Genomic DNA, 27483 nt, shown 5'->3' with positions numbered 1-27483 from the left:
GCCCTCAGCACCTCTTCCACCCTCCTGCAACATCTCTGTGCTATCAAATGTATTCAAGCTGCTGTGTCAATGAAATCTCTCCAGATCAGCAGTTTTTAATGTTTGCTCAGGTGACCCAAATGTTCAAAACTTTCTTTAGTTCAGCATATGTTGGCTCCAGAAGTGAGTCAGTCTCCATAAGTCCCCATGTTAAAATGTCCAACTTCACAGCAGAAATAAACATGTTTACAGCTTGGTACTAAAAACAGTTTTGGTCTCTGTAGCTAATTTCCTCGCTCATGACAACTGTACTGAGGGTGAACTCACCTGTTCAGATTATATTAAGACTTAAAGTTATGTATAATTACTAGTGTGGCCGCTTTGATTGACAGGTAGGTGCCTTTACAGATGGCTAGTTTGAGCACCCAGGCTTCATTCAAATGGGTTTGGTTATAATTGGAATTGGAATATAGATGTATACGGCAAAGACATACATATCTAAATATCTTAATACACATATTTAAATAGCTTCTTTCATTGGGAACAAACAGGCTCAATATTATATGAATGAAAAATGAGTCTGTCTGCGTTCCTGTGTAAGTTGTGAAATACTCTTAAAGCATAATTCTGCTAGAATAAAAGGTGGATTTATTGTTTTGTGGCTGATAGAACAAAAAAAATGTTTTATTTCACTCTCTACAATCTTGTATCAAGTACTTTTATTATAGGTACTTTTATTTCTTTCCGGCTGAGTATTTTTTAGCCTAGCAGTGCCTGATCTGACCGAGTGTAAAGGAAGAGTATAAATGACGTCCTGTCTCCATGCCAGACTCTCTGACTTAGTCCACTGTGGTAGCTGGCATCGCCAAGGAAACGAGTGCGTGATCAAGCTGCTGATGCCCAGTTCTGTCAAAGTGGGCAGTGGGCACCCTGCTGGACTGCCTAACATAGATAAACACAACCGATATAACCACCTGCTTAATCACAGATTGGAACAAATGTCTCATAATGTGCCTTAGCACAAATAAAACGTATCAACAGAAACTTGACAAGTAGGAATCTGCATCTACAGAATGTGCTCCAGCTGGCCGGCGCTTTAATTTGCAGGCTGGGGTCAGGCAGGTTTTAAACATGCAGCTGGAGACTGCTGCATAATCCTGGGTCAGACCTGCACCAGCTATCGCCCTTTACACCCTCGTCACCCTGATGCGTTCACAGAGACACCAAACATCTGGATGCCCCACATGAACCTGCCTTAACCAGCTGTCAATAAAACACTTCTGTTTCCTACAATTCATGTTTTGTTTGTCAACAGAATATAAGAGAATTTCTAACATGGCTGCAAAACACTGGTAAGATAGTTACTGCTAGTACTGAATTTCCTAATAATGACTAACGAGGAGTAAAGGCACTGTTTGTTCATTTGGAAAAGAAGCCATCTTTGTGAGATGTGAAAGTTTGTTGTCGCCTGTTCAAAACTAAACAGTTCTAGCATCAGTAAAGCAAACAAACCCAGACCTGCAGTTCAACATCGATTTCTATGTTTTGATTCGTTTTGAGCCAGAGCACCTGATGATATCATGGCAGGCAGCAAAGCAGAAAGCCGTGGGCTTGGCTGCGGAAAGTAAACATCCTTTGCGGAGGGAACACAGTGCCATCTGCCTCATGACACAATAAGGCAATGATTAGATTCCTGTTATAAATGGATAATGTGGGATGATAAGAGCCATGAGTTTAAGTAGCCCGTTTCAGTATAAACAACATATTGACAAAATAGAGTTGTCCTGATTATTGGAAGTGAAACATTTTCGCAATAAGAGCTGACTTATCGAGGCCTGCTGCAATTTAAAAACTAACAACCTTTGATTACAACATTGGAAACTCTAAAAAATAAATTAAGGTTGAAGCAACAAGCAATTAAAATTAAACATTATAGACGTTTTATTTATTTTGCAGTGCTGTTGTAATGGATCAAATTAAATATTACGCCTGTACGTTATGTCATGTGATCACGACTGTAATGAACTGTTCATCTTGCGGTACTCCATCCTCTTCTTTACATTCAGACAGCATCAGGCGATGTGGTGAATCGCTGCAGGGGTGTGCGAAGGTATGTGGAGGTGAAATGGGCTGCTGGGGGTGTCTATTTATTTTCTCAATGCCAGCGCTCCCCTACCCTCATTCACTGTCTATCAACCACTGCTGTCTCTCTCTCTTAAACCATCAGACACAAACCAAATTAAACTTCTTTGTGTCTCTATTTTGCAGCATAAATTGCGAGCCAGACACAGATTTAGAAGCTGGGTACACGAAGTAAAGAAATCCAGAACGCCGCAGTTAGAGCAGCAGTCCCCAACTTTTTTTTGCGGTAAAACAGTATTTTCACGGACCAGTGTTCAAAGTGTGGGGGGATAAATATGACAAAATAGAATGATATGACCAGCATAAAAGCAAATATAAAGTGCATAAAAAAATACAACTCACCATTACGCTGAATTAGTGTGAGCCTTGAGCTTGTTTCTCCCTGAGTAGTCCCATTGAGGGATAATGTGAGACAATGATACCCGAGGCGTGTTCCTTCTGTTCCTTACTCCGTAATTTCTGTTTTAGTTTTTCCAAAAAATTTCTCCCAAGAGGTTTTATTTTTTGGGTGTAAAAATCCGGCTCAGCTTCTCCGCCGCAGGTTGCTGGGTTTTTGGCGGACACCCCTGTAGCCTGCACCTCCACAGCCAAAACACACTCAACTCAAATGAATAGAAAAACCTGCATTTTCGCTGCAGTGCCTGATCCTGTCTGAATGTACCACGATTCAGTTCCTCAGTAAATACTCTGTCCTCTGCTTTTCAAGGTATTTACACTGATGTTGATCCATGGATATCTTCTTTCTCCAAACTAGGCCACAATTGGAATTGACTTCCTGTCGAAAACCATGTACTTGGAAGATCGAACGGTAAGAAACCTCACTTACAGCTGTTTAATGTCATGACAATGATGGTAAATGTTCGCAATGTGCCAGCAGTGCTTCTTCCAGAGAGAAACACATACTGTACAACTGTTTATCACTACAATGATGCATGCACTGAATCATCACCTTATGAACAGAATGTCATCTTTCTAGCATGTGATGTGGAGATGGGTATAATGAAAGCTGTCTGCACGTCTGTATATCTTGGGGAATCTTTCATACAGCATTACGACCTTGGCAGTATCATTATAAGGAGTCCGCTTGCATAAATAACGCCTGAGTGTGAATCTTACCTACACTCGCATCTTATTGCACATGTTTTTATGACAGTGTTTGTGTTGCATAAGCTTGTGAAGGGGGAGCCTACTATTTCCAGGCTCTCTGACCTGATCTGAATAATCTCAGCCTCCTCAGCTTTCTCTCTCTGAACCCCAGGTGAGGTTGCAGCTCTGGGACACAGCGGGACAGGAGCGCTTCAGGAGCCTCATTCCCAGTTATATACGGGACTCCACTGTGGCTGTGGTGGTCTACGACATTACAAGTCAGTTTCCTATTATCATATATTTAAATTTCATGCTTACACTTACATGATGCTGGCAGATTAATGTCCAACTCTCCGTTACACCTGAAGTTATTCATCTGTGATCATGTTCAGACTTCGTCTCTGTCACTCTAAAGAGCCTTGGCTAAAAAAAACTTCACTCTCTCTAATTATGAAACATGACAGATGGAGTTCCCTGAGTTGCAAAATCCAAGTTAAGATTTCGCAAATATCAAATATCTCCTTGATATTTCCTCTCAGCAAATTCACTGAGATGATGATGATGATGATGAGATGAGTCTTATTGTGTTAACTTCCCACCACATTCTTTGTCTTCTACAGCAGCATAGATAAAGTATGTGCTCTGTCCTGTCTTCTTCCTGGAGAAAAATTAGAAACCGTGAGGGGAAAAATGAATATTTGATGTTTTTTGGTTCCATGATGGTTCCCTCTGTCTTTGCATTCACACGTCAGAAAACCATTAGCTATCTGTCCATGTAGATGAGCTCTTGTCTCTGTTTCTTTATCAAACTTAAAAACATGAACGTAGGTCTTGTCATGCTCCTTGTTAAACAAGTGACCAAACAAACACACGGTGCACTGCTAATGTCAGTGTGGAGGCTCGATAGCCTAATTAAGCTGCTCAGCTGCAGCACATTAAACAGCATGTAGACGTAGCTGCAAATGTCAATTCGGTCCCAACGTGCTGGCTGCTGTCGTTCAAACACAGACACCACCCCTCCAGGCAACTCAGATGAAAAGGAACATTTTAACAGTTCATTTAAAAAAACATACTGGCATTATGCCGGATGAATAAATGTGAATTCAGTTGGACTCCAAGGGCCAGTAACTATGACTGCAAAGGTAGATATCTAAATTGAAAACCAAAGGGCCTAACATAACCCCCCTCTTACAGACATAACTGTTTATCCTGAATAATTCAACTGTTACATACAATAGTACGTACATAGTACAACAGTAGCAGCAGTTGTATTAAGAAGGTGGACCTTGCTCGTCCATACAGCTAAAACCCTGTGAAGCCATGTAATTTATTCCAGTCTGTGTTGTTAGGAATATTTATCATTTTCCATGACAGAACAGGACATTATTCTCTGTCACATCTGCCAGCGGCTCCTATGTAATCGTTTAAAAGAGCAAACACAATTATTGGAACACGGCTGCACTCAGGAAGTGAAATTTATTCCAGGTTTTATAGAATCCCCACAAAAGCAAGCTCGGTCTAGGAATACAGTACGACCCCTTAGTGTCATGCCAGTGAGCCTGCATGCTTAACGGATGTGGCAAGGACAAAGGGAAGAACTTTAACATGCCACAGAGCTGGGCATGAACAGCATGACATGGATTTATTGTGTAATTCCAGTACTGTGTATCATCTATCAGCTAATGCCTTTTTAATATGATCTACCACATGGGATTTTTGTCTGTATCTTCTCCCTGCATTAATAATTAGGAGCACTGTGTACTGCAAAACGTTCGATTAGTTTTATATCAGCAGATTTTTTTATTATTATTTTGTGCCAGCTGCTGAGAAACTCCAAGCGTGTCTTTGAAATGTTTGTGGTTTTGTTTAGAGCTTTAACAGCTGGAGAGGTGTTGAGCACACTGAATGTCAGTCTTTTAATTTGACTCCGCTTTGTTTATTTCTTCTTCTTCTTCTTTCTTTTTTTTATAAACAGATGTTAATTCATTCCAGCAGACGTCAAAATGGATTGAGGACGTGAGAACAGAGAGAGGAAGTGACGTCATCATCATGCTCGTTGGCAATAAAACAGACCTGGCAGATAAGAGGTACATACTCAACCTGCCGTCTTCGGACGTCAGCGCTTTGTGTCAGTGTTTCCTTTTAATCCATGACGCCATGGCAACCCGAGATGTGCCAAAGTGTCAGTCAGTCTGCGGGAACATTCGGCTGAGCACAATACCTCGAGAACAAAACTTCAGAGGCGCCCCTGCAGAGTGGATGATTTGATTAGATGTCAGAGCATCCTGCTGAATAAATCTGTATGTCAATGAGACAGAACTGATTATGTGGAGCCCCAATATAACTCTTTAATACTTTACCATGTGAATTTAATATGAATACCACCTCTATGCTGTATGAGCACAGGTATGAGAGCATGCTTCCCACATTAAATATCAAATATCTAAATGAATAGACCTCATTAGCATGACCGGTTATGTTAAAGTAATTATGCTGGAACAAGTCAGCTGCTCTTATTGCTTTTGAAATGAGAAAATTATTGCTTGCTTGAGGAAATTATTCAGTGATTTTTAGCCCCCGGCAACACTCCTGGTGAGCACAAGGGAATTTTCTTTTCATATATACAATATATTATAAATATATATATAAATAATATTACTTTTCTAGTGAGGTGAAAACAGGCTGGTGTTTAATAAAGCTGACAACGACAAAGAAATTGATTTGAAAAGGGAATGCTTGGAGAAGCAGGGTCAAAATAAAATGATATGAAGCAGAAATATATTATTATTTTTTTATAATAGTGAGGAAAATAAAGGGAGAAATGAACCATGAAATGACTTGTGTCAGAATGCCAGAATGTATTAATGGTGAATACTGTACAGTATGTACAAAAATCTTTGCTCGAGATTGATTGCAGATGTAAAGTAATCCGTAAAATGTGAAGCTGATATAATAAAACACAGCTGATGGCAAGTCTTCAGATCTTAAGTTGCTTACTCCTGACTGTTGGGAAGGCCTGGACTCGAGACTGGACTGGAAGACTTGAGAAAATTTAAGTGTACTATAAAGTCGTAGTGTGTTTATTTACAGAACATGCCACCATGCTACACATATTTAAAACAAAACAATAACTAAACTAGGTTGAACTGAACCAAACTCAGTAACACAGATTTCATCCACTTATCACTTGCACATATGCAGCAGGCATCACCTCAGACTGTACCACTGGTAGTGACTCCATTAATGCTCCTGATACAGGGACTTTACAAAGTTACATTCACAATAGAAACACTTCTACCTGATTTATCATGACCATTTCAACCAAACATGACTCAAATCACAAATAAACCTAATAAATCATCTTACCTCCACCCCCCACATACTTCCACATGGTGAGTATGGCAAGTAACAAAAAGAATGATAAGTTATCTTAGACATTAGAAATAAACCAATAACTTAAAACTAAATTTAACAATACTTGTACTTATATGTGTATTTATTTTAACCAAATATGCTGAACATAATACAAAAGACAAATGAACCCGGGATTGTCTGTGTCTGCTTGAATAATGCTAAAGCAAACACTTGACAAGCATGGTTAAACTGAACAATGTGCTACAAATTAGTAAAAATGGTGTGCTCTCACCCACTTTGTCACGCTGACATCATTTAGAAAATGAAACTGAACAACTTGTTTGTGTATTATTTTACCAGAAAATCTCTAAGACAAAAAAACATGCACAATTAATTAACTTTATTCATGCAGATGTGCAGAATCGTGCAGCCTGACGTTATTACAGACATTAACGCTGAATGAACATGGTCTGCTTATGTCCCTGGTTCATACTAACACGCTAAACTAAGACGGTAAATATATTTGCTAAACATCAGCATGTTAGCATGCTGACGTCTCAATCTCAAAGTGCTACTGTGCCTCCGAGTCACCACAGTGAACACTGTACAGTACTATCATGTATAACGTAAGACATGTACATATTTTTGTATGCGAGAACAACGCATGCACACATACTTAAGTTCCCATTAGAGTAGTCATTAGTTGCCATTAGCGGGATATTTCTAAGCTGCGGTTAGACTGACAAACACTTCATGTGGTCTAATCCATCTTCCTGCTTTATTATTGCTGTTCTGCTGTCTTAAGTAATGACAGCCCTCCGGGACATCTTTTATCTTAATTTGGACAGCTGTTTAGGTTTCTGGTCTGTTTCTTTTCCCAAGTCAACACTTTGCAGAAACAGCTGACCATTTACTTTCTGATCTGGTTGACTGATCTTCGTGTCACTTTAAGAAACCAGCAGGCCAACCCGTGATGGCTCGTCCTACCCGTTCCCTTTCTTCTCTCTCCACCTGTCAAATATGCAGCTGTGTGAGTGTTCAGACCATTTTGACAAATTATGTCCCCTTGTGTCCTGAGTAGCCATGCATACATATGCACAGATATGCATAAATTTAACTGTTAACATTATTTTTCAACATGTCAAGGACATACTTTGAGCTGCAGACAGAAATTCCCTTTGGCATACTTGCTCTCAGATTGAATGAAAGCAAGAAAACTGCTGGTGGTGGCAGTTTTCAGGATGTATCTCACTGGATCTGTCAATAAAACGGCTGCTATAACAGCAGACCAAAGGCAGATTGAGATTGTGGAGGGTACAAAAAGACTGGGCAAGTATAAAGTATGCGTTTCCACAATGTAGTAAAGAGAATTTTAAGATTATATCAAATTAAGACTGACCAGTGTATCTGTTTAAATATATCTTGATAGCTTAGCTTAATCAGCTGCATTAGATGTGGTGTAAATATTTTGAAAATGTTTGGCCTCCATGAAAAAACACTGAACCCTTTTCCCTTTAATTTATGGATCATTTATCCCAACTGCAATTTAGTTGAGCCTTAATGGAGTCTGGAAGTTAAAGCTCCAGTAAATGTTCCATGGTAAAGAAGTGAAGGCTATTTACTGCATTAACATCACCGCAGCGTCCTCTGCTAATTTGCTTCCTCGTAGAGATAAATTGGTCTTTCTGCTGCTGTGTGTGTGAGTCAGACAGGGTTTTGCCCCAAATCACTGCACAAAAACCAAAATTACTTTTTAAACTACAATACTCTGCAGTTTTTCTGTGCTCCAATCTCCAACTGCATTGTCTTGACCAATCATTCTGAACCTTAGAAATGATTTCTACCTTTTTATGTAGTTGATTTCAAACGGAAATTGATGATAATGACACTCCCTGTGCAAATGTCACGCTGGTGACTGTTTCACATGCAAGAGATGATAAATGTTGCTGTCACTATGGATACTGTTGGGTGTTTTCAGCGTCTCTAGCGATGCTTTATTTGGATTTGCTACGTGACAACGTACTGTAGAAAGACACATCGAATGAAAAGAACAAGTGGTGCATGTGCATCGTATGTCACTGTCTAATGAAATGACTCAGCTCTGTAAATAACGTGGCTGACATTGAAAAACGAGTTGACGTCCTAAATCTGTTTGTAGGCGGTTGTTTGTGCAACTAGACCTTTGAAAACAACATCTTAAAATAAGATTTAGGTACGTTCTCTCCACTGTATCAGCACTGACTCATCTAACCTTACCTTCGACATTACTTGTGAAGGAAGCAGAGATTCGTGGATATTGCATTACCGTGATACAATGCAGTTTAATCATCAGTTGTTCGAGAGGAGCACCTTTGTGAGCTGGGCTCACTCTGTGTTTGTTGGTTTGTTCATTCATGCATGGTGGAGCTCTTCACAATGCTCAGTGCTGAGGGGAGTTAAAGTATGCACAGTTTAGGTGCTGCACAGTCCCCAGAGACCTGCATGAGGGAAATCTAGTGTGCATCGTACACCAGGCAGCATCAACCAAGTGGAGCCTGATGTGCTGTACACTGACAGGGAGTAGCTCAGGGACTTTTAAAACTGTGCTGGTTAAGTCAGTGTATGAATGAACACCTTGTTCAGCTATTCTCTTGTTTCTCTAAACACTGCTGCTACAATAGCAATGAAGTTAATGTACTTTCACTTAATACAACCCTGCTCAATGATTGTCAGGAGTTTGAGGTGATCTATCTGACTTGAATTGTGTCGCCTGGCAAATTCAAGTCCAGTACTCACTCTTCTTTTAGCTCTGTTTTGGTTGACGGCATATGCAGGACGTCACTCATAAGTTTCTGGCTCTGGCTGCCACCATGTTGGCCTCATCTACCCCCTGGCTAATCTAAAAAGAAGAGGCGATAAAAGATCATTTTTTGGGCTTTACTGTATAGAGACAGGAAATGCGGGGAGAGAGAGATGAGGAATGGCATGCGGGAAAGAGCCACAGGTCGGATTCGAACCCTGGGCTGCCGCGGCAAGGACTACGCCTTTGTACATGGGGCGGCTGCTCTACCGACTGAGCTAAACACCCCATTGCCATCCATTCTCTATACTGTCAATGATTTCAGCATGTCATTGGATCTTTCAACACCCCATTTCTACCAGAGAGGAAAAGGTATATTAATAAACTCAGTATTGTCGGTTTGTCTCAGAAACAGCAGGTAACATCATCATTTAGAACAACAACAAAGATCAAATTCACCTGGAAGAGTGAGCATATCATGTACGAAGGCTGAGTCCTTCCTGTCTATCATCAGCTCTATCTGTCCCCCAAAGCCCCGCCCAAATTAAAACTTAATTCCGGGTTACTCGACCATACAGCAGCTTTTAGGCAAAGTCAGTGGAGAGTGTTTCTCTTTGGTTAATTGCGCTCTGTCTCTAGAAAAGTAAAAATGTAAATTGAAAAGAAAAAAACGTGACATGATCGTCGAGAGCTTAAGCGAGAGCTGATGCCACATTTCAGGACTCAACTGCTCTGAAACTTTAAATGCCCGCCAGCGTGCATGAACGTTGCTTGGATGCCACATATTGCGCGTCCATTATGCAATTTTCTTGCCAACTGCCTGTCGGATGATGAATAACCCCCCCGTGTTGTTTAAGTTGGAAGTTCGAGGCATGCACCCAGAAATAGTCACAGCAGCGCTGGTGCAGCTCTGTCAGGTGGTGTTATTATGTAAATACATCTTCAGTGCAGTGTTTTCTATTCTCGCTGCAGAAACTTCACACAAAGACTGAATCTTTCTTCTGCGCTGTGATGCAAAGGAGGGGCAGGGGGGATCGGTTAAGTGTGACATTGCGCTGTTTGATGCTTTGCGCAACAGGATAAGTTGTCTGTGAATGCGTCGAGACAGGCGTTGCACCACTTAGGAGGTTTGCTGAAAGTAAAGAAGTGGTATTCTTGAGTTAGTACACAGCTAAGATTCCCTTTGTGTGAAGAGGAACAAAGAGGACACACTGGTTACGTCATGGTTTCCCCAGAAGACTAGTGGCAGGTTGATTTAAGCCAGTCGTCTTAACGAACCTGCTGGCTGTGCGAGCTGTGGAGTCAGCAGGACTGCACCCATCTCTCTGTTTGTGTTAATGGACACCTGACACAGTCTCGTCTCGAAGCGAGAGCCAAACAATCACTTCCAGATTCATTAAAATGTAATGCAGATTGGCTGTTATTAATTTCTTTCAGGACAATGTAATTAATCTTCTCAGCCAGTGCCTAATTAAGTCTGGTGTATCCTCAGTAGCCTAGAATAAAAGGAGCTTCAGCTGCAAATAGTGGGGCGTTACTGAGTCCATTTGTCTTGAGTAATAAGAAAAACCAGCCTCTGTTTTGTGTCTACCTCTGCAGTGTTTTGATGATACTCCCCCTCTTTTCACAGGCAAATCACAATTGAGGAAGGCGAACAGAGGGCTAAAGAGCTGAGCGTCATGTTCATAGAGACCAGCGCCAAGACGGGTTACAACGTCAAACAGGTGAGTATGTCTGACACTTTTCTTCTAGGCCAGACTGATCCAATTATGAAAATATCAACCAAAGATTTTGATGATTTAGAGACAAGTGTGTCGAACATTGGCAGTATACAGAATAGATGGTGTATGTGTGACGTCGCACACAGATTTCTATAAAGCTGTTTTGAAACTTCAGAGTGTGGTGGCTCTGGCCGCCGCCATGTTTGTAGTCCTTCTTCTTCCACCTCCTGGCTAATCTAAAAAACAGCAAAGACGTGGATAATCGGTGGAGGCGGACTGAATGACACCTCAGTGCTTAAACAAGCCATCTGTAACAGCACCCACCTTCAATCAAAGTAATTCTACATAACTTTAAGCCTTAATATAATTTGAACAGGTGAGTTATATAAAAATTCAGACTCAGTACAGTTGTCACGAACGGAGAAATTAGCTATAGAACCCAAAACAGTTTTTTGTACCAGGCTGTAAACATGTTTATTTCTGCTGTGAAGTTGGACATTTTAACATGGGGGCTTAATGACTCGCTCTGCAGCCAGCCTCTAGTGGACGTTAGAGGAACTGCAGTTTTTGGCACTTTCACATTAGCTTTACTTCACACTAATGGAGGTTGCGCTTGGTGTCGACATGAATGTTTGTACATTAATGGATCAGTTATCATCATCATGGTAATGCACTTTATAAAATGGTTATTGTAGCAGGATATAAGTCGGCATACTTATTTATTTAGCTTAAGAGTTTCATGTTTACATTCACTGTCCCTCAAAATCTGTTATGTGTATTCTAGGTGTCTGACAGACGTGTTGAATTCTTTGTGATTCATTTATTTATATAATCTTGAAACACAACTTCATATCCAAGTTTGCAAGCTGGCAGCCTTCAGGTGTCAATCCATGAATACCTTCCAGGAGAAACTGTAAGAGTCTGTGCACTGTTACTCACATATTTAATGATTACCGTGTTTCCTCACTCAAGCAGTTTTCGAACAACGTGTCGTACAAACTAATTATTTTGGAGTATACCAACCATTTTTCTTCAATACCTTTTTTGGCACATTTCTGTTTCTTCCACCAACTGTGCTTTAGTGGTATAGCATGAAACTGGCAGCAGGAATGTGTTGCGTCTAAATCCACAAGATACACTCATCAAAACTTTGCTATGTGTCTGTATAAGTGGTCACAAAAATCAAATTTTTTTCATGTAAACACCACTCAGAGAAGCACAAATAAATATAGAAGGAAAGTCCATGCTGCACCTCACCAAGACTGAAGAGTGCACATATTCATTCCTTGTAGTGACATTTAATTAGTCACTCTTAACATTTAGAGAAATTAGAGGGTTTCAGATACAAAGAAAAGGGCTTCCCGGGTTTAACAACTGTGATTTGTCTCTTAACAGATGTTTGTCGTTGAAAACAACGACTGTCTGTTAAGTTAATAAGTAGAGAGATGAAGGCGAGCAGTATTGTGTCTGTCAGTGAATGGTGTTGCTGGCGGGCGCCTCTCTCAGCCCGTGGCAGCTCAGACAGAGGAGGCTATTCTTCACCTTTTTAGTTCAGGGCTGTGGACAGGATGGAACATAGTGGTGTGAAACCTGCAAAACAAAGGTCACAGTGCCGCCTCCAAAGGCTGCAGTGTTCACACTGCTTGGCTGTGTCATCGCTCCCCACTGAGACGTCAGCAGATTAGAGCTCATAGGCATCAGTGTCTCGATTTTCATGGGAACTAATAAATAATGTAAAAAGACTTTCTAACATTGAAAAATAAATGATCATGTAAATATGACATTTGACTGTTTATTCTTACAATGCCACCCAAAAGGGTAAAGGGACAGATGCATCCTGTAGATGATAAATGTGTTGATGTATGTAAGCACATACTGTAACCAGAACTTTAGATTATGACAGGCACAAATGCTATTAGAGATATTTGATGCCAAAACTCCTTTGTGGGAATCATTTTTTCTGTTTTTAAACCTGTAATGATCAATGAGCAACCTTCCTGTGAAGTGAAAAACTGCAGTTCCTCAAACGTCCACTTGAGGCTGGCTACAGAACGAGTCAATCTCCATAAGTCCCCATGTTAAAATGTCCAACTACACAGCAGAAATATGTTTACAGCCTGGTACAAAAAACAGTTTTGGTCTCTATAGCTAATTTCCATGTTCTGAATCAGATTTTTTATAAAACTCACCTGTTCAAATACTTGCATGTTTTGCCGTAATGAGTGCTAAATCATGCAAAACACTAGTTTGGTTAGGACACTATGTGGATATTAAATCAGTGGATATTAATGAATTGAATAAGTGCGTATCAAAAGGCAGTAGAGACAGTACGTTCATGTTGTGTATTCTGATTCAGTCTGAAGACAAAGTGCCCTCATTCTGTTTCTTTCTTTCTTTCCAGCTGTTTCGGCGTGTGGCAGCTGCTCTTCCGGGAATGGAAAGTATTCAAGAACCAAGCAAACAAGGGAGTATCCTTTGACCCATTTACATATCATGAAAACCTACTTTTCATGATATGACAAACCTATTTTATTAATAATGTATGCGAACAAGCTCAGAGCAAACATTTCCTCATTTTAATCTCTACGTGACAGCATCATTCACTGATCGCTTTTAAATTAAAGGAGTTCATGCAGACACCTGTTTAAACACACTGTCAGCTACCTGTCCAATTAAATTTGTTTTCTGCACGACACTCTCGATAACTATTCATGGAGCCTGACAAGTGCAGGAGGAGTGGGTGTCTGGTCAGTCAGACAGTGGGCGCCTGCAGTTTTGTCTGTGGTGGGAAGGCAGGTTTGCTCATTTAAACCGGTGACAGGAGCCTCAGCCTGTAGTGCTGCTGCACACAGCTCTGCTAACCGGCACCTCATATCTGCTGCTGTCAACTGAGCGTGTCACAGCTCCACCTGTGGAGGATTTGCCAGACGCCGCAGCCTTTAATTCTTCACTCATAAAACAAAACCTGTGTCATTTCAAGAAGCAATGTGTGGGATTATTAGTGGCTTATAGTGATTTTGTGATGACATCAACATCAAAATCGACTCCCTAGCTGTTAACGAGAAATTTAGTAGTCATGATGGACGACCAACTAACCTTCTCTGATCGGTTGTCTCGGTTGTCTGGTCATGAAAACACAGTTATGAATATTATATTAAATATTCTGCCATATTCTGTGAATAGAGCCTCCTGAATCTGACACAATGGAAATACTGCAAAAATATTCTAAATATGATTGAGAGAATCTTGGATAGCTTTTCAGTTGTATGAATTATAAACTCAGCAGCTGAGACAGAGTTCAGCTGTTATTCCTGTTAGTAACTAAAGAGAGCCCTCGGGCTGTCTGGGCTCCTCTCACGCTCCTACATTGATTTTTACATCTGTAAATACAGCCGACATGGGTAACAATAGGGCAGCCTACACTTCACACGCAGACTCTATTCGATTATTTTTTGTAGTCTTCAGTCAAAGAGGGATTTCACACAGTTCTACTCCACTTTGATTGGTTTGTTTGTCAAAGAAAGCTTTTTAGCTTTTTTTTATTTGAAGCGGCTGCAGTTTGTTATTTGCTATAATCTTAGAAATTCAAACTATTTAGATCATTTAAGACTAATTTGATGCAGTGTGCTTCTGTGAAGCTTTACGTGACATTTCAAGACCGGTTCAAGAACAAAAACAGGCGCAGCAAAAAGAGCCTAACAACAGAGGACAAGCAAGATGACAGCACTGCATCACAAACATTGTTAAAATCCATTAACACAGCACCAGTCCAGTACACATAAATGTCTAGCCTTTCACATTGTATTCACAAACAAACAATAAACTGGTTAGAATGAAAGATAAACCCTCCACCCACACATCAAGAGGCAGACAGATGATACTGAGTAACACAGGCTGCAGGGTTTTTGAGCTGTTTCCATGCATGTTAAATCATAAGTGCGGGTCAGTCTAGACCCCTTCACCACATCAGTACATCTCCCATAGTCCAGGTTTAATATCTGTTAAGTTTTCTCATTTTAATATCAGATAAAACATCTTTCCAGACAAGCGTTGTGTTGCTTTACAGTTGTTTTAAGTTAGCAGTCATTAGTTCAAATCACTGTGGGCTTCCTCAACTTTCGATGCACATCAAGGATAATGTTCTCGGGAAGTATATATATTTTTCTATGTTTCTATGATTAGATCTGACACCAGCATGTCCCTTTCACCTAATGCAATATCTGTGCATTCACATTTCTCTTCTTCACCTGCCCTTCAACTCACTCGTGGCTGCCCCAGGGGAGCAGGAAGAGGACTGTAGGCTTTGTCCTCCGACACTTACACTGAAAATGCATTATGAAGGTGATCTCTTAACAGCCAGTATGAACATGAGGGATCATGACAACAAGCAAAACCTGTTTTAATGTATATACGGCCACCTGACAGACCTTCAGTCCATTTACAAAGTATGATCCGGTAGCTGAAAGATGAGATAAATTACAGGTCAACAAGACCTGCCACCCAACCCATTAGAGTCCAGGAGACCGGTGTAGGTAGACCTTTCCATCCTTAACTGCCTCGTCATCTTAACAGTATATAATTAGTGGACAGAGCTTTGTCTCTTAATTGAAGCCAATGCGAAGTGTCTTAAACCTGCACTCTTTCTAATAACTAGCAGGGCAGGTCTTCTCCCATATCATGTTCTTTTCTTAAATTATGGTCTCATTAGAGTAAAATAGATGATAAAGCAAGGTATACTTCGACACACCAGGCTTATTAAACTGTCAAACTAGACAGTTCTGATAAAATACAAATCAGTATTCTATTACTGGATTATCGATTTTTCTCTCCTCAAATGTTTTCAGATCTTAGTGAACTGTTAATCTGTAATGTGTTTGTGACCAGAGAGGCCGACATTTTTTCGTGCTTGAAAAGAGAGTCTAAACCAAATGCAGCCCAACTCACAGTACGTCACCGACCAGCTCCACGCTATGCCAAATATGCCAAATATGCTCACTTCTGGCTCCAAATCAACAAGATGGCAGCGTCCATTAGGCCAAATTCGAGGCTTCAAATGTCCACAAACCAATGGGTGATGTCACAATGGGTTGACACATCTGTTCAACATTGCATTGTTCTCCAGTCTAAATACAGTTGTCCCTGAATGTTGCAACTAAAACAACTAAAACTAAGTCTATAGACATGTTCCTAATGTCTTTGCAGTAAATCAGCAGCATCACAGTTTCTCCTCTGACAGCACAGACCCTCCATATCCTCCTCAAAACACAAGCTAGGGTGCCATCTCTATGGTAACTGGGTGAATTATGAAATTGCCTCTGATCTGATCGTCTCTCCTTCGGCATGAAGCCGTCTCCAAGATGAACACTGCAGCATGCATCTGCTCTAACATAAACATAAATCAGATGCTGACCTTGGTGTAGTGAAGGAATACCTACATTTGTCTCCCTGTGCATGTCTGATTATAGCCCACTCGTCATTTACTGGGAGCCGTCCAACCTTTGTACACTGCGTGGCCTCAATAATAAACTCAGTAACCGCTTTGCTTTTTTTATTTCAGCCAGCCATATTTCCTGGTTATAATGCATCACACGCATTCAGCCAATTAAATACATTTGTTTTATCTCTGTTTTAATGAGGCGTAATGGATGTGGGAGGTGGAGGTGTGGTGATGGATGGCACGTGAAGACATTTCCTTAGCAGCCTCTGCTGACATTGTCACTTAATGGAGCAACTCGTCCGTTGTTATTGTATCGTGAATTTCACTGTTAGAAGCTTAATCCAGGACATATAGTATATACACGCATGTTATATGGCTTGAAAGTACACCGCCACTTTTAATCATGGTGGTTTAAGTGTGGTGCACTGGGAATTTACAATGTTTCAGGTTTAGCAACCATTCATGGACAGATGTAGATGAAATCAGACACATAACCAAACAAAAAGACAATTTAACACATATTTTCTCACATTATGGTTTCACTTGCACAAGATTTGTGAAGTTCAGTGCTGTTTAAACATCTTTCATGGCAAACTCTTTTCCCTTTAATTGCCAGCTTTAAACCGGTTGACGGTTGGGTCATACTGATTTATGGAGGATGTCAGGGCCCGTGGGGCACACAGTCTTCTGCTCTCTTTCTGAGACCAATTTCATGAGAGTCACCGGGTATTATAACCACTGCAGCTCTGCAGAGAGAAAGGTTAAAGGGAGTGCTTGACCCAGATCAAGTGTTAGGGTCATCCATGTTAATAAGAGAGCCAGAGAAGGAAAATTAAATCAAGCCAGATTCATGCAGTTCTCAGGTATATTAGTATTGGCATATTGGTATCATTAAATGTAACAAGATCAGTGTTTTTACTGTGGGCCAAAAGTGAAAAGTGAAAGCTGTGAATGTTTCCTGCAGCTCTACAGAGCGTTTTAGCATCTTTCAGCTCATTATTTTTGATATTTACAGCCCATGGCGTCACTGTTTTGGTTCAGTCTCACAGCTCTCGTCAGCATTGCCGTTTTTAAACCAACAGTATGCTACCTGCCCAGCACTACACACAGCAGATGCACAAGGTTAGCAGACAGATGTTTCTAGAAGGGAAAGGAGCTTAAATGACAGAGAATACTGGACTTGCATTCATTAATTGGACAGCATTGTCATTGTCGTATCAGCATTGTCAGTGTTGCGTTCATAGCATGTTGTTCTGCTGCAAGTGGCCAAAAAACTCTGTTAATTGGTAGTATATATATATTCTCTGGCTGTCATTTGAAACAATGTTCAGAAGTTGTTTTTTCGCAGCTTTAAGCCACTCATCTATTGTTTAAACCCCATTACAAGCTCGTTACTCCATGAATAACTTTGCCTTGCCTGTACAAAATGAAACAAATGTTCTTAATTTCTACCAGTGGCGCAATAAAAGGGCTCATTACTCACTGACTGTAGACTGTACCTGCACATACACACAGATGTAGGCAGGACTAAGATATTCAGGACTGAGGCTGCCCATTTGTTTTCATGTACATGTTTGTTTGAAGACTATTCTTATACATACATAATGTTCACCAGAAAACTGAATAACTACAAGCCTGCTGCTGTGCTGCCACACTCACCATCAGCAGTGTATGGAAGCATTCACAAGCTCTCAGTCATGATACATTTCTTGTCTCCTTTAAAACAGAGGAGGTTTGCCCCTCATTCTCACTGCTAAATATATAAAAAATGCTCTAGAGGATTGACTGGGAATAACACCTCATCTGAACTGAGAAAACTGCAGAATCATTCTGACAGCAACAACCCATTAACACACCCTCACCATTGTTCATCAGCTTTAATTGTAGCACAGCGGCGCCAATCATTTTTTGCCAACATCCATTCTCGGTTTATTAACCGACTAACAATAGAGGAGAGGATTTCCTGTTGGAAAACACTCCATGTCCAAATATCTTCTGTAATGAAGTGATTACAGATTTTGTTATAGGAATATTTTAAACCCTCTGTCTGGTAAATTATATAGTTTTATTATTTGTATTGTGACTCACAAAAACATTTTGACTATTTAAATTTTGGCTGTCGTGTCTGGAAATGAAATGGATTCATGGGAAATAGTGCCATCTAGTGGTAGTAAAGTGATTCTACACGTATTTGGGGCCCTTGGTAGAGCATGTGCCCCACAATGGCCCAGCTCTTGCCGCAGAAGCCGAGGGTTCGATTCTGACCTGTGGCCAATTGATTCATTCCCCCTACAATAAAGGTTCAGGAGTTGGTTGTCCACTAATCAGATGATCGGTTCAATCCCCGGCTCTTCAAGTCTGCATGTTAAGGTGTCCTTGAGCAAGATACTAAATCCCAAAATCTCATGGCTGCACCATGTGTGTGAATGGGTGAATGGCATATGTAGTGTAAAGGCACTGTGAGTAGTACAGACTTGTTTAACTAAGGCTAAAGTTTTTACCACAGCTGCCCTTAGGCACCATTTCTGTCCCTACCTTCCTGTCTATCTACAGCTACATAGTGTCGACTCTCTGAAGAAAACATGAATGATAATTACAGGATAACTCCACATCATCTTACTGCTCCAATCAGACACGTGTAACTGAGTGAGATCAACACCAAATGTTTCCAAAGCTTCCTTAACGTTCCTTTCCAGTGGTCAACATCAACATGCACAAACCGCAAGAGCCCCAGACTACTGAAGGCGGATGTTCCTGTTAATACTCAGCACCGTCCTGGAGAAGAAGAAAAAAACAAAAAAACAAAACATCATTTACACCACATGCTTGTTATGTTGCTTCCTATTGGTTAACCTGCAGTTGACTTTTGCACGTTGAGAATCTGGCCTCCTCACCTGACTACTGGTCATCGGTTGGAACTAGCAATATGTGAATTTGGTTCTAAAGTAGTGTAGCCTACTTTGTTAACGAAACTGCCAAAATGTCTTACAACTTGCAAAAAATAAAAGATAGAGGGAAAAAAAAGAAGACAAAGATGTGACAACAACAAAAAAAAGATCCCCAAAGTTGCATATGTGGATACAATTTTTTAAGTAGATAAGGAAGTTCCCCAAGTTTCTTTTTTGTATATTTTTGTATATTCAGGGAAATCTCTCTGGAAAGGTTGTTTTTTTTTAAAAGATGCAAACGACTCTTGCTCTGTATTTGAGAGCTTGATAAGAACAGATGGTTTGAGTACGTATTTTTATGGATCGCACTCTTGTTACAGGCAAAAAAAACCAACAACAACATAAAGGCCCTCTGTCTAAAAATGTACCTAAGTGTTAACCACATTAAACTCTTACCTAACCTGTTACTTCACCTAAACATTTTTAATCTTAAGCGCAGCGCTCCTGCCTATAACCCCTGTGGGATCCATAATTTTACGTTCTAGATGCTACAGTACGAACAGTTACATCCTGAGTATCTAATGCATGCCTAGTTTTTCAGCATAGGTACTGTCTACCAGTGTACACAAGTTTGAGTATGTAACATTACACCAGTGACTTAATGCACTCTGATAATGACTAGTCCAAGTCTCTTTGTTTCTGAAAACTGTTGAACTGGATTTGTATACTTGACTTGAGAATATCTTTTTGTCGTGCGTGTGTAAAATGTGTGCTTTCTGTATAGGCAACGTTAGGATGCAGTTATATAGAGGGCCACTGCCAGGTCGTGTCATTCTTGCCACATTGCCACAGTATGTCATAGACTCCCCCGACTCACAGCAGTATGACATCTACTGTCGCCGCATTGTGTGATATCTTGTAGTTATGTGATTATGGTAGCCTGCACATATGCTGTATAAGTGAGCAGTGGGGAATCGAAGCCCTTGCCTTGCGTCACAGAGGGGACGTAAACACAAAAGTCCCTGCTCCCCCCTTCGTGTGGTGGTGATCTGTAGGTTCTGTGATGTAAACAGACCTTCAACATTGTAAATCAGTGCATCGTTTCATTCCTGACAAAAAAACTAATTTGCACATGTAGACCTTTCAGGTTAATATGAAGTTCTGAAAAGCTTCATTGTAAATGTACAGTCACTTAATTCAAGACCCATCTGATTGTCATAGAAACTGTTCACATAGCGTGTCCCCCCACTGAGATGAGGTTTTCTTTGCTGCTTGTGTTTAAACTGACTACTGACGTTAGCATTATGCAATGCTGTTTTAAAAAAAAAAAAAAAGTTTTCTTTAGAGCCAGGTATCATGACGTACTGGTGGTGAAGTCAGCCAGTGTTGAGAACACTACTTTGATTTGACTCGTCTTTGAAGTGAAATCTTACTGCACTTTTTAAGAACATGTTTTAGAAATTAGAGTGACGATGTAAGTCTTAGAAGAAAACATGGTTTAAAAAAACAAAACAAAAAAAAAAGAAGAAAAAAATCTTTATCTCCAGAACATTTGGAGTACTGTGTCTTAGAGTAGACTTTATGAATTGTTCACACGTGTCCTAAAAGGAGGGGAGCACTCTTGTGAAAACTAGTGAACCTTTCTAACCCACATAATGAGCCAAATAATAATAATAATAACAATAATAATGATAGAGACAGAGTTGGATCGAATATCACAGGAGATCATGACTGGAACACACTCTTCTGTGGGTTTGGGAATGACAAAGACAGGTTGCATTTCAAGCTAAAATCCCTCGAAATGAAAAATAATGTATTGCTGCCTATTTATTATGTCCAAACAGGAATGTACTGCTCTCATTAGCGACCACACAGCCTTGTAAGGAGAGCACCTTTTGTGAAATGACTCATGGGTTTTTATTTTTAAATGAGGACAAAATGATTTATCACTTACTGTAGACGTTCCTTTGTATCTATTCCCCTTACGTATTCAAGTCCACCTTTGTTTCCATAAGGCCCGTGTTAACATTCCCTGGAAATGGACCAAGCAATGCAACATATGTCTTTGCATGTCTGCATTTTGAGGACGGAGGCCATGGTCATTGCCTGATGGGGTTGGGGGTGTATGTTCTGTCACAGCTCTGTGCAGCAGACCTGATCAGTCTGATCAGAGCTGGCTCTCCATTCACACTGTACAGAGATCTAGCATGTCTCTCCAAATGATTAATAAAGATGTCTTATTACCAAAGTTATGCTGTCTTTGTTTTTCTTGAACTTTTCTGAATCTGAAGTCTCTTTCATACTTCTACTTATTGTGGCGCTAAAAGTCTCTTTAAATGTTGCTGTTGTATTAAAAGACACCGACTTAAAGTCAAACAGTTGAAATAATCACCTAAAATAAGAGAATAAATGGTTAGTTAAAGCAGTAATTCTCAGCTTTGGGCTCTAAACCCCCACTAGGGGTCTCCAAACCTTCATGGTTCATGGTTGTGAGGCCTGACTTTAAGAGGTAGCATACAGTAGCGTCTATTTTAGAACAGTTGGACTGTATGTCAGCAACTCACTCATTTGTGTGAAGAAAATGAAATGAAATTTAGGGGCAACTTCTTTTTTTTTTTTTAAGTTAAAGGTTATTTAACATATAAACTTTAAAATAAAGTCTCTAGGATTGAGGGCACAGTAAAGACCCAAGCAGAAACTATTCAATTCAAAAGAAGTTTATTAATCCCACCGGAGGCAATTCATTTGGAGCAGTTTTACATGGACATAAAATATACAGAACAATGATACAAGGCAGCTAAATGTGTAAGAGTCTATACATAATTTAGTAAATGAGCTTGAATACAAAAAGGACAAAATAAAAGATCATATAAAAAACAGATAAAACATATATCAACAGTGACAATGGTTAAAAGACTACAGAGCATTTAGTGATTGGATTGCAGAGGGAAGCTTGTACAAGAGTATATCTTATACTAATACTGTTTAAGCTGTTTCTGTCTTTAACCGTGAGGCTGTGAAACCAACAGATAAAAGAAAAAGTCAGGAGACTCAGTAATGTTCACTATGATCACAGAGTCTTCATGCTCAACAGCCTCGTCCTGCATTAGAAAAGTAAAATAAAAGGCCGAATATGTCAAAAGAGAATCCTTCTAAGTTTGTATATGATAAAACAGAAATAATATTGAATAGATGCAATAAAAGTTAATAAAAGTGGAAATAAAACTCATCTGTGATTCATCAACAAACCTGCATTTATTGAGTTCACAATTTGGGTTAATTCTACAGTGTATCAGTTGTTCTGTACCGCTATTGTTATACATTGAATATAAGATGACATATAATGTAAATTATATAAATATGTTACCTTGTTATGGGTTATCAGTTTACTCAGTTATAGGAAAAAAGGTAAAATAATGTATAGATCTTTTAAATAGTTTGATAAAACGATAAACAGTTAGCTAATAAAGTAGCCTAAAAAGGTCTATTGTGTGGAAAAATGATTATGACTGTATACACTTTTTTCTGTGTTATTTAGCATCTACAACACAGGTGGTGTTACTGAAGGGATCCTTTGAGCTCATATGATTGGCATGTTGTGGTACATACCAGTAATGGAGCAATAATTGTGTCAATGTTAAGTATTTGTACACGTTGTGGCATGCACGGTTTCTATCTTGACACAATAACAAATGTCTCCAGTCATCGGGATTACCTGCTGCTGTGTGTGGTCAGGGCTGGACTAACCTGCAATGAGCAAAAAATGAGCCACTGGCCCCAATTAAGTAAGTCAAATATCAAGTCATATATTAAAGGTGTGCCCTGTGATGAGCTGGCAACTTGTCCAGGGTGTACCAGGTTTCTTGCCCAAAGTCAGCTGTGACAGATAATGGATGAATGGATAGAAACTGAACTGCTGGTCCTCTCAGCCAAACCTACTATCCTCCATGACATCAGATTTGACTCCCTAGGTCTTGCACCTACCAGGGTAGCAAGAAACTACAGATTTATGACCAATGACCAGCTAACCTTCTCTGATCACAGTTGCCCGGTCATGCCGCTTCACACTTCACAACAACAACTGTTCTGTCCTGGTTTGTAATATTGTCAAAATACATTACCACTGAAGGTATTTGGTTTTTATTCCAAAGGCTCAACACACACTCAAAAAGGAATGTACTATTGCTGGCTGTAATGGGCGGAAATGTGGAAACTGTCTTGCACCATGTGTGTTTACATGTGCACCTGATCAGATTGCTGCCAACCTGTAAAGTACTCAAAGTACTACATTTTTTAGGTACTTTTTGTGAGTATTTCTTTTTAACACTATACTTCTGCACAGCATTTATCTGACAGCTATACAAAACATATGACAGTTGGGGTGTTATGCCTTTGATTATAGGTCTCTTACTTATAATTGAGTATTTTCATTGTAGTACTGCTACTTTTACTTAAGTAAATGATCTGAGTACTACTCCTACTGCTGCCAACCTGCACTGGGAGTTGTTTCCCAACCTAATCCCAGTGATCAACACTACTGAGACTGCACTGGGAGTCAGTAAATTACATTGCGAAACTGAAACTGGTACTGTGCCATTTTCACAATCGTGAGTCTGTTTGTTTGTTCTCTGCAGGGTTGCTGCCTTTCTCTGCTGTGGTCCAGACTGCAGATGTGACAGCCAACACTGCTGATGCCAGTTCATTTTAAAACTTGGACACTGTGTTTGGCATCATGGAGGAGATGATGTGAGTCACTGGGATAATACTTTAACCGTGGGAACACGTAGATACTGCTTAAAGGGAAACTGACACAGCGTCTATCAAAATATGGTGAGACGGCCTGTTGCAACTAACTGGCTACCAAACCAGTGTGACAACTAACGGACTTCTTGCTTTATCCACCATGGCTCCAAACAGACAGTGACATTAATATGACTCTATGGAAGCCCTAAGCGGTCATGCATTTATTTATTTTCTCTGTTTGTTTGTTTTTGAGATCTCAAATTATTTCTGTCATTATCTTGAAATAACAAAATAACGGGATCATTTTCTCGAGATAATAAATTTGAGAGAAAACAAAAGGTTGTCTAGTGTATTGAATTGTTGCAGGAAACTACGGAAGCCCCAAACAGTCATACATTCATACATTTTATTTCCTTTTGTTTTCTCGTGATAACTTAAAGTTAATTAACCTGTTTTCTGCCGATCTTATTTATGTCGATATATTTACTTACTAAATAAGAAAAAGGTTCAAGGAGACATAATTAAGTGTAATGTCAGAGGAGGAGCAGGATTATATATTTTTATTAATACATTAGACTATCCTTTTGTTTTCTTGAGATCTTGTATTATTTATGTTGTTTTGTTTCGTTGTCTTAAGAGCTGGAGAAAATTATCCCGTTATCTCAGGATAACAACATTTCTAATTTTGATATATAACGACCTAAATAACTCGAGGTCTTGAGAAAACAAATGAAAATAACTCATTATGACGAGAACACGAACGTATGACCACGTATGAATCCACTACAAACACTACATTACTTAACAGTGCCCTTGAGGTGAGATTGAATTGCACATACGGTGCAAAGGCAAGAGATTAAAATAATGATCCAGTACTCTAATATCTTTTGAACATGGAATACTTGCCAGATGCTCAATGAATGGATTTTATAATCCGCTTTCATGGTTGAATGAGTCTTTTGTGAGATGTTTTTGTTAATATTCACATTATGCTATACAGAAATCTACCGGCTTCACTTATTTTCAGTCAGTTAAATACTTAACGTGTCATGTAAATGATAAAACAGAAGACATGCCATGTCTCCCGCAGCCGCACGGTGCGATGGGTAAACCAAAACACAGATACAGAGCGGTTCTTTCAAAAATAGTTTTATTAAATACTTTGTCAACTAGCTATCATAAATTACAAAAAGAAACTAAAAGTTGTGTTGAATCGACAGTGGCTATGCAACAAAAAAAGAAGAAAAAAAAGGGAACATCCTCGGGAAGGCCATCTGTTACGAGGGGGGTCTTTGGGTGTGGGTCCCACTGGGACAGCTGAACCAAATCCCACAGCACCAGCTGGGAGAATTAAGCCCAGAATAAATAATGGTGGAGGGGAGGAGGGTCGGACAGGGCACCTTTGGCTGAGGACAAAACAATGTCTTGACAGGAACACAAATGGATTCTGTGCGCTAACGGCCTCAACTTTCCCTCCTTTGACAGGAGGCGTCTGCTGTCACCTGTCACTTTTTAAAGGGTCTCTTCGGTTGAAAGTCTGCGCCAGGATTTCATTTCCCTTCAGAAAAAAAAGAAAAATATTAGTCCACACTTTCACCTAAATTTCACCTTCTTCTTGTCGCTTCTCTCAAAGTCAGTCAGAGAACTTACACATTGCTGCCAGGCACAATCCTCTCCTGGTGTTGCTTTGTCAGACTGAACCTTCGGAAGAACGCAGGCAGTTTGAGCTTTGTTCTGGCGGACCTGGAGGAAACGCTGGAAAGTAAAGTTCCTTTGTTAGGATGGTATTTTACCCCTACGACAAAATGTGGCACTTGCAGAGCCGAAGTGCTAATGAGAAGCTTTGTGGTTAACGTCGATGTGTGAATGGGTCGGTATGGCTGGAATTCAGCTATTTCCAGCTTGTTTTTTTTTAGCGTTTTCAGTCTGAACCTTACAGCAGATGGTTCAATATTGCAGCCACAGAAACGTGAAAAGTCGTGGTAAGCAACAAGAGGTCAAAGGTCACAAAGTTTTCTGTTTGTAGACGTCATCGCTTTATGTAAACAGTCCATAAACAAGCAGGAAACTGAACCCACAATCGCACATTCCTTCCACATTGTTAAACTCACCATTCTTCTTCTTGTTTAGTCTCCATCCTCTCCTCCTCGGCTTCTTGTTTCAGTCCTCCATCTACCTTCTCCTCTTTATCCTCCTCTTCTTCTTCTTCCTCCTCCTCTGGTATCTGCTCCCACAGCCTGCTGTTGACCCACAGAGCTTCCTGCAGGCTGAGGCCTCGTCCTATGCAGGTCACCCGACGACACAAAGGGCAGCCCACGGTGAGCATCCCGCTCCTGGCCTGCGACATGGTCTCCAGGCACAGGTCGCAGAAGGTGTGCCTGCAGTGGAGCACCCGGGGGATCCGGTCCATCCGAGAGTAGGGCAGGAGGCAGACGCTGCACTCTCCGTCCTCACAGAGAACCATGGTCAGGCTGAAATGATGGACCAAAATGATGAGTCTTGATGAAAAGCACTCCAACTTATAAGGGCTTGGAGAAGTAGATGGTTGCTGCAGATACTAAGGTCCCAGCTGTTAAACATACAGGATAATCAGATAGGTTTGGTTATTAGATGTGCTGCTGGATAACAGTCAGATGTATATTGTGAGTATAGTCAAGACTAAAACATTCAAATTGACAACACAAACCAGTCTCCACTACTAAAATAGATAGATAGATAGATAGATAGATAGATAGATAGATAGATAGATAGATATACTTTATGTATCCCAAGCTAGGAAATTACAGTGCAGCATTACACACAGTGACAATAGAACAACATAAGAATAAAAAATATACATAATAAAATATCAAAATAGCTATAGTAAATAAAAATATATTGTACAAAAGTATATACAGCAAATTGGCAGTGTTGAAAAGTTCAGATTAATAATGATATCTGCCTGTAAAGCTTACTTACCGTATATTTGGAGCCTCTGTAATAACCTTATTCCCAGGACAGGCGCAGTGCTCCTTCAGTATTGTCCCTCTGTGGAGTGCCACACTGCAGTGAATGGAGACCGGGAGCTCGTCTGCCGCCTGTTAAAAGTGTCTGGTGTGTTTGTGGGGGCGGGACAGAAAGCGTCTGTATCTCTTCTCACGGCCTCTCGCAGCGCAACAGCTGGGGAAGCAGGACGGTGGAGATCGGTCTTTGTGTTTCAGTGTTTGGCCGGGAGGTGCAGGTGGAGGGACGGGTGTGGGGAGGGCACACAGTGAGGGTATAAAGAAACGGACCTGGCTTGATGCGTTCAAAATGTGAACTGTGTTTTTAGAAATGAAGCTGGTAGATGGATGGACAAAGAGATAAGAGAAAAAA

The 27483-nt window shown here is 40.3% G+C and overlaps 2 protein-coding genes across 3 annotated transcripts in view; one reads left to right on the top strand and one right to left on the bottom strand.

Moving 5' to 3' along the window:
- Nucleotides 1–20893, top strand: part of rab6ba (RAB6B, member RAS oncogene family a) — a 51353-nt gene extending 30460 nt beyond the window's left edge. The window contains exons 3-8 of one of the 2 annotated variants that reach the window (XM_019275375.2): nucleotides 2876–2929; nucleotides 3359–3485; nucleotides 5183–5294; nucleotides 10971–11064; nucleotides 13463–13529; nucleotides 19195–20893. In XM_019275375.2, the coding sequence (XP_019130920.1) occupies nucleotides 2876–2929; nucleotides 3359–3485; nucleotides 5183–5294; nucleotides 10971–11064; nucleotides 13463–13529; nucleotides 19195–19259 (519 nt within the window). In that variant the 3' untranslated portion in view covers nucleotides 19260–20893. The remainder of the gene's footprint in view (nucleotides 1–2875; nucleotides 2930–3358; nucleotides 3486–5182; nucleotides 5295–10970; nucleotides 11065–13462; nucleotides 13530–19194) is intronic. The other variant, XM_010739805.3, reaches the window with a different exon arrangement.
- Nucleotides 20894–24923: 4030 nt separating this feature from the next.
- Nucleotides 24924–27440, bottom strand: im:7152348 (E3 ubiquitin-protein ligase RNF186). The gene is made up of 4 exons (XM_010739806.3): nucleotides 27088–27440; nucleotides 26241–26600; nucleotides 25780–25884; nucleotides 24924–25687 (listed from the first exon to the last, which is right to left on the bottom strand). The coding sequence occupies exons 2-4, from the start codon at nucleotides 26591–26593 to the stop codon at nucleotides 25642–25644; spliced, it is 504 nt and encodes a 167-aa protein (XP_010738108.1). The 5' UTR covers nucleotides 26594–26600; nucleotides 27088–27440; the 3' UTR covers nucleotides 24924–25641.
- Nucleotides 27441–27483: the final 43 nt, after the last annotated feature.

The sequence above is a fragment of the Larimichthys crocea genome, chromosome XVII (assembly GCF_000972845.2).
Source record: "Larimichthys crocea isolate SSNF chromosome XVII, L_crocea_2.0, whole genome shotgun sequence".
Classification (NCBI taxonomy): domain Eukaryota; kingdom Metazoa; phylum Chordata; class Actinopteri; family Sciaenidae; genus Larimichthys; species Larimichthys crocea.
The sequence above is the reverse complement of the archived record's forward strand: the minus strand, read 5'-3'. Positions and strand labels throughout refer to the sequence as shown.

Coding starts and splice junctions, on each gene's coding strand:
- im:7152348 (XM_010739806.3), bottom strand. CDS start 26,593: ATGGTTCTCTGTGAGGACGGAGAGTGCAGCGTCTGCCTCCTGCCCTAC. Junction 25,885..26,240: donor ACTAAACAAGAAGAAGAATG/GTGAGTTTAACA, acceptor TTTACTTTCCAG/CGTTTCCTCCAGGTCCGCCA. Junction 25,688..25,779: donor ATTGTGCCTGGCAGCAATGT/GTAAGTTCTCTG, acceptor TTTTTTCTGAAG/GGAAATGAAATCCTGGCGCA.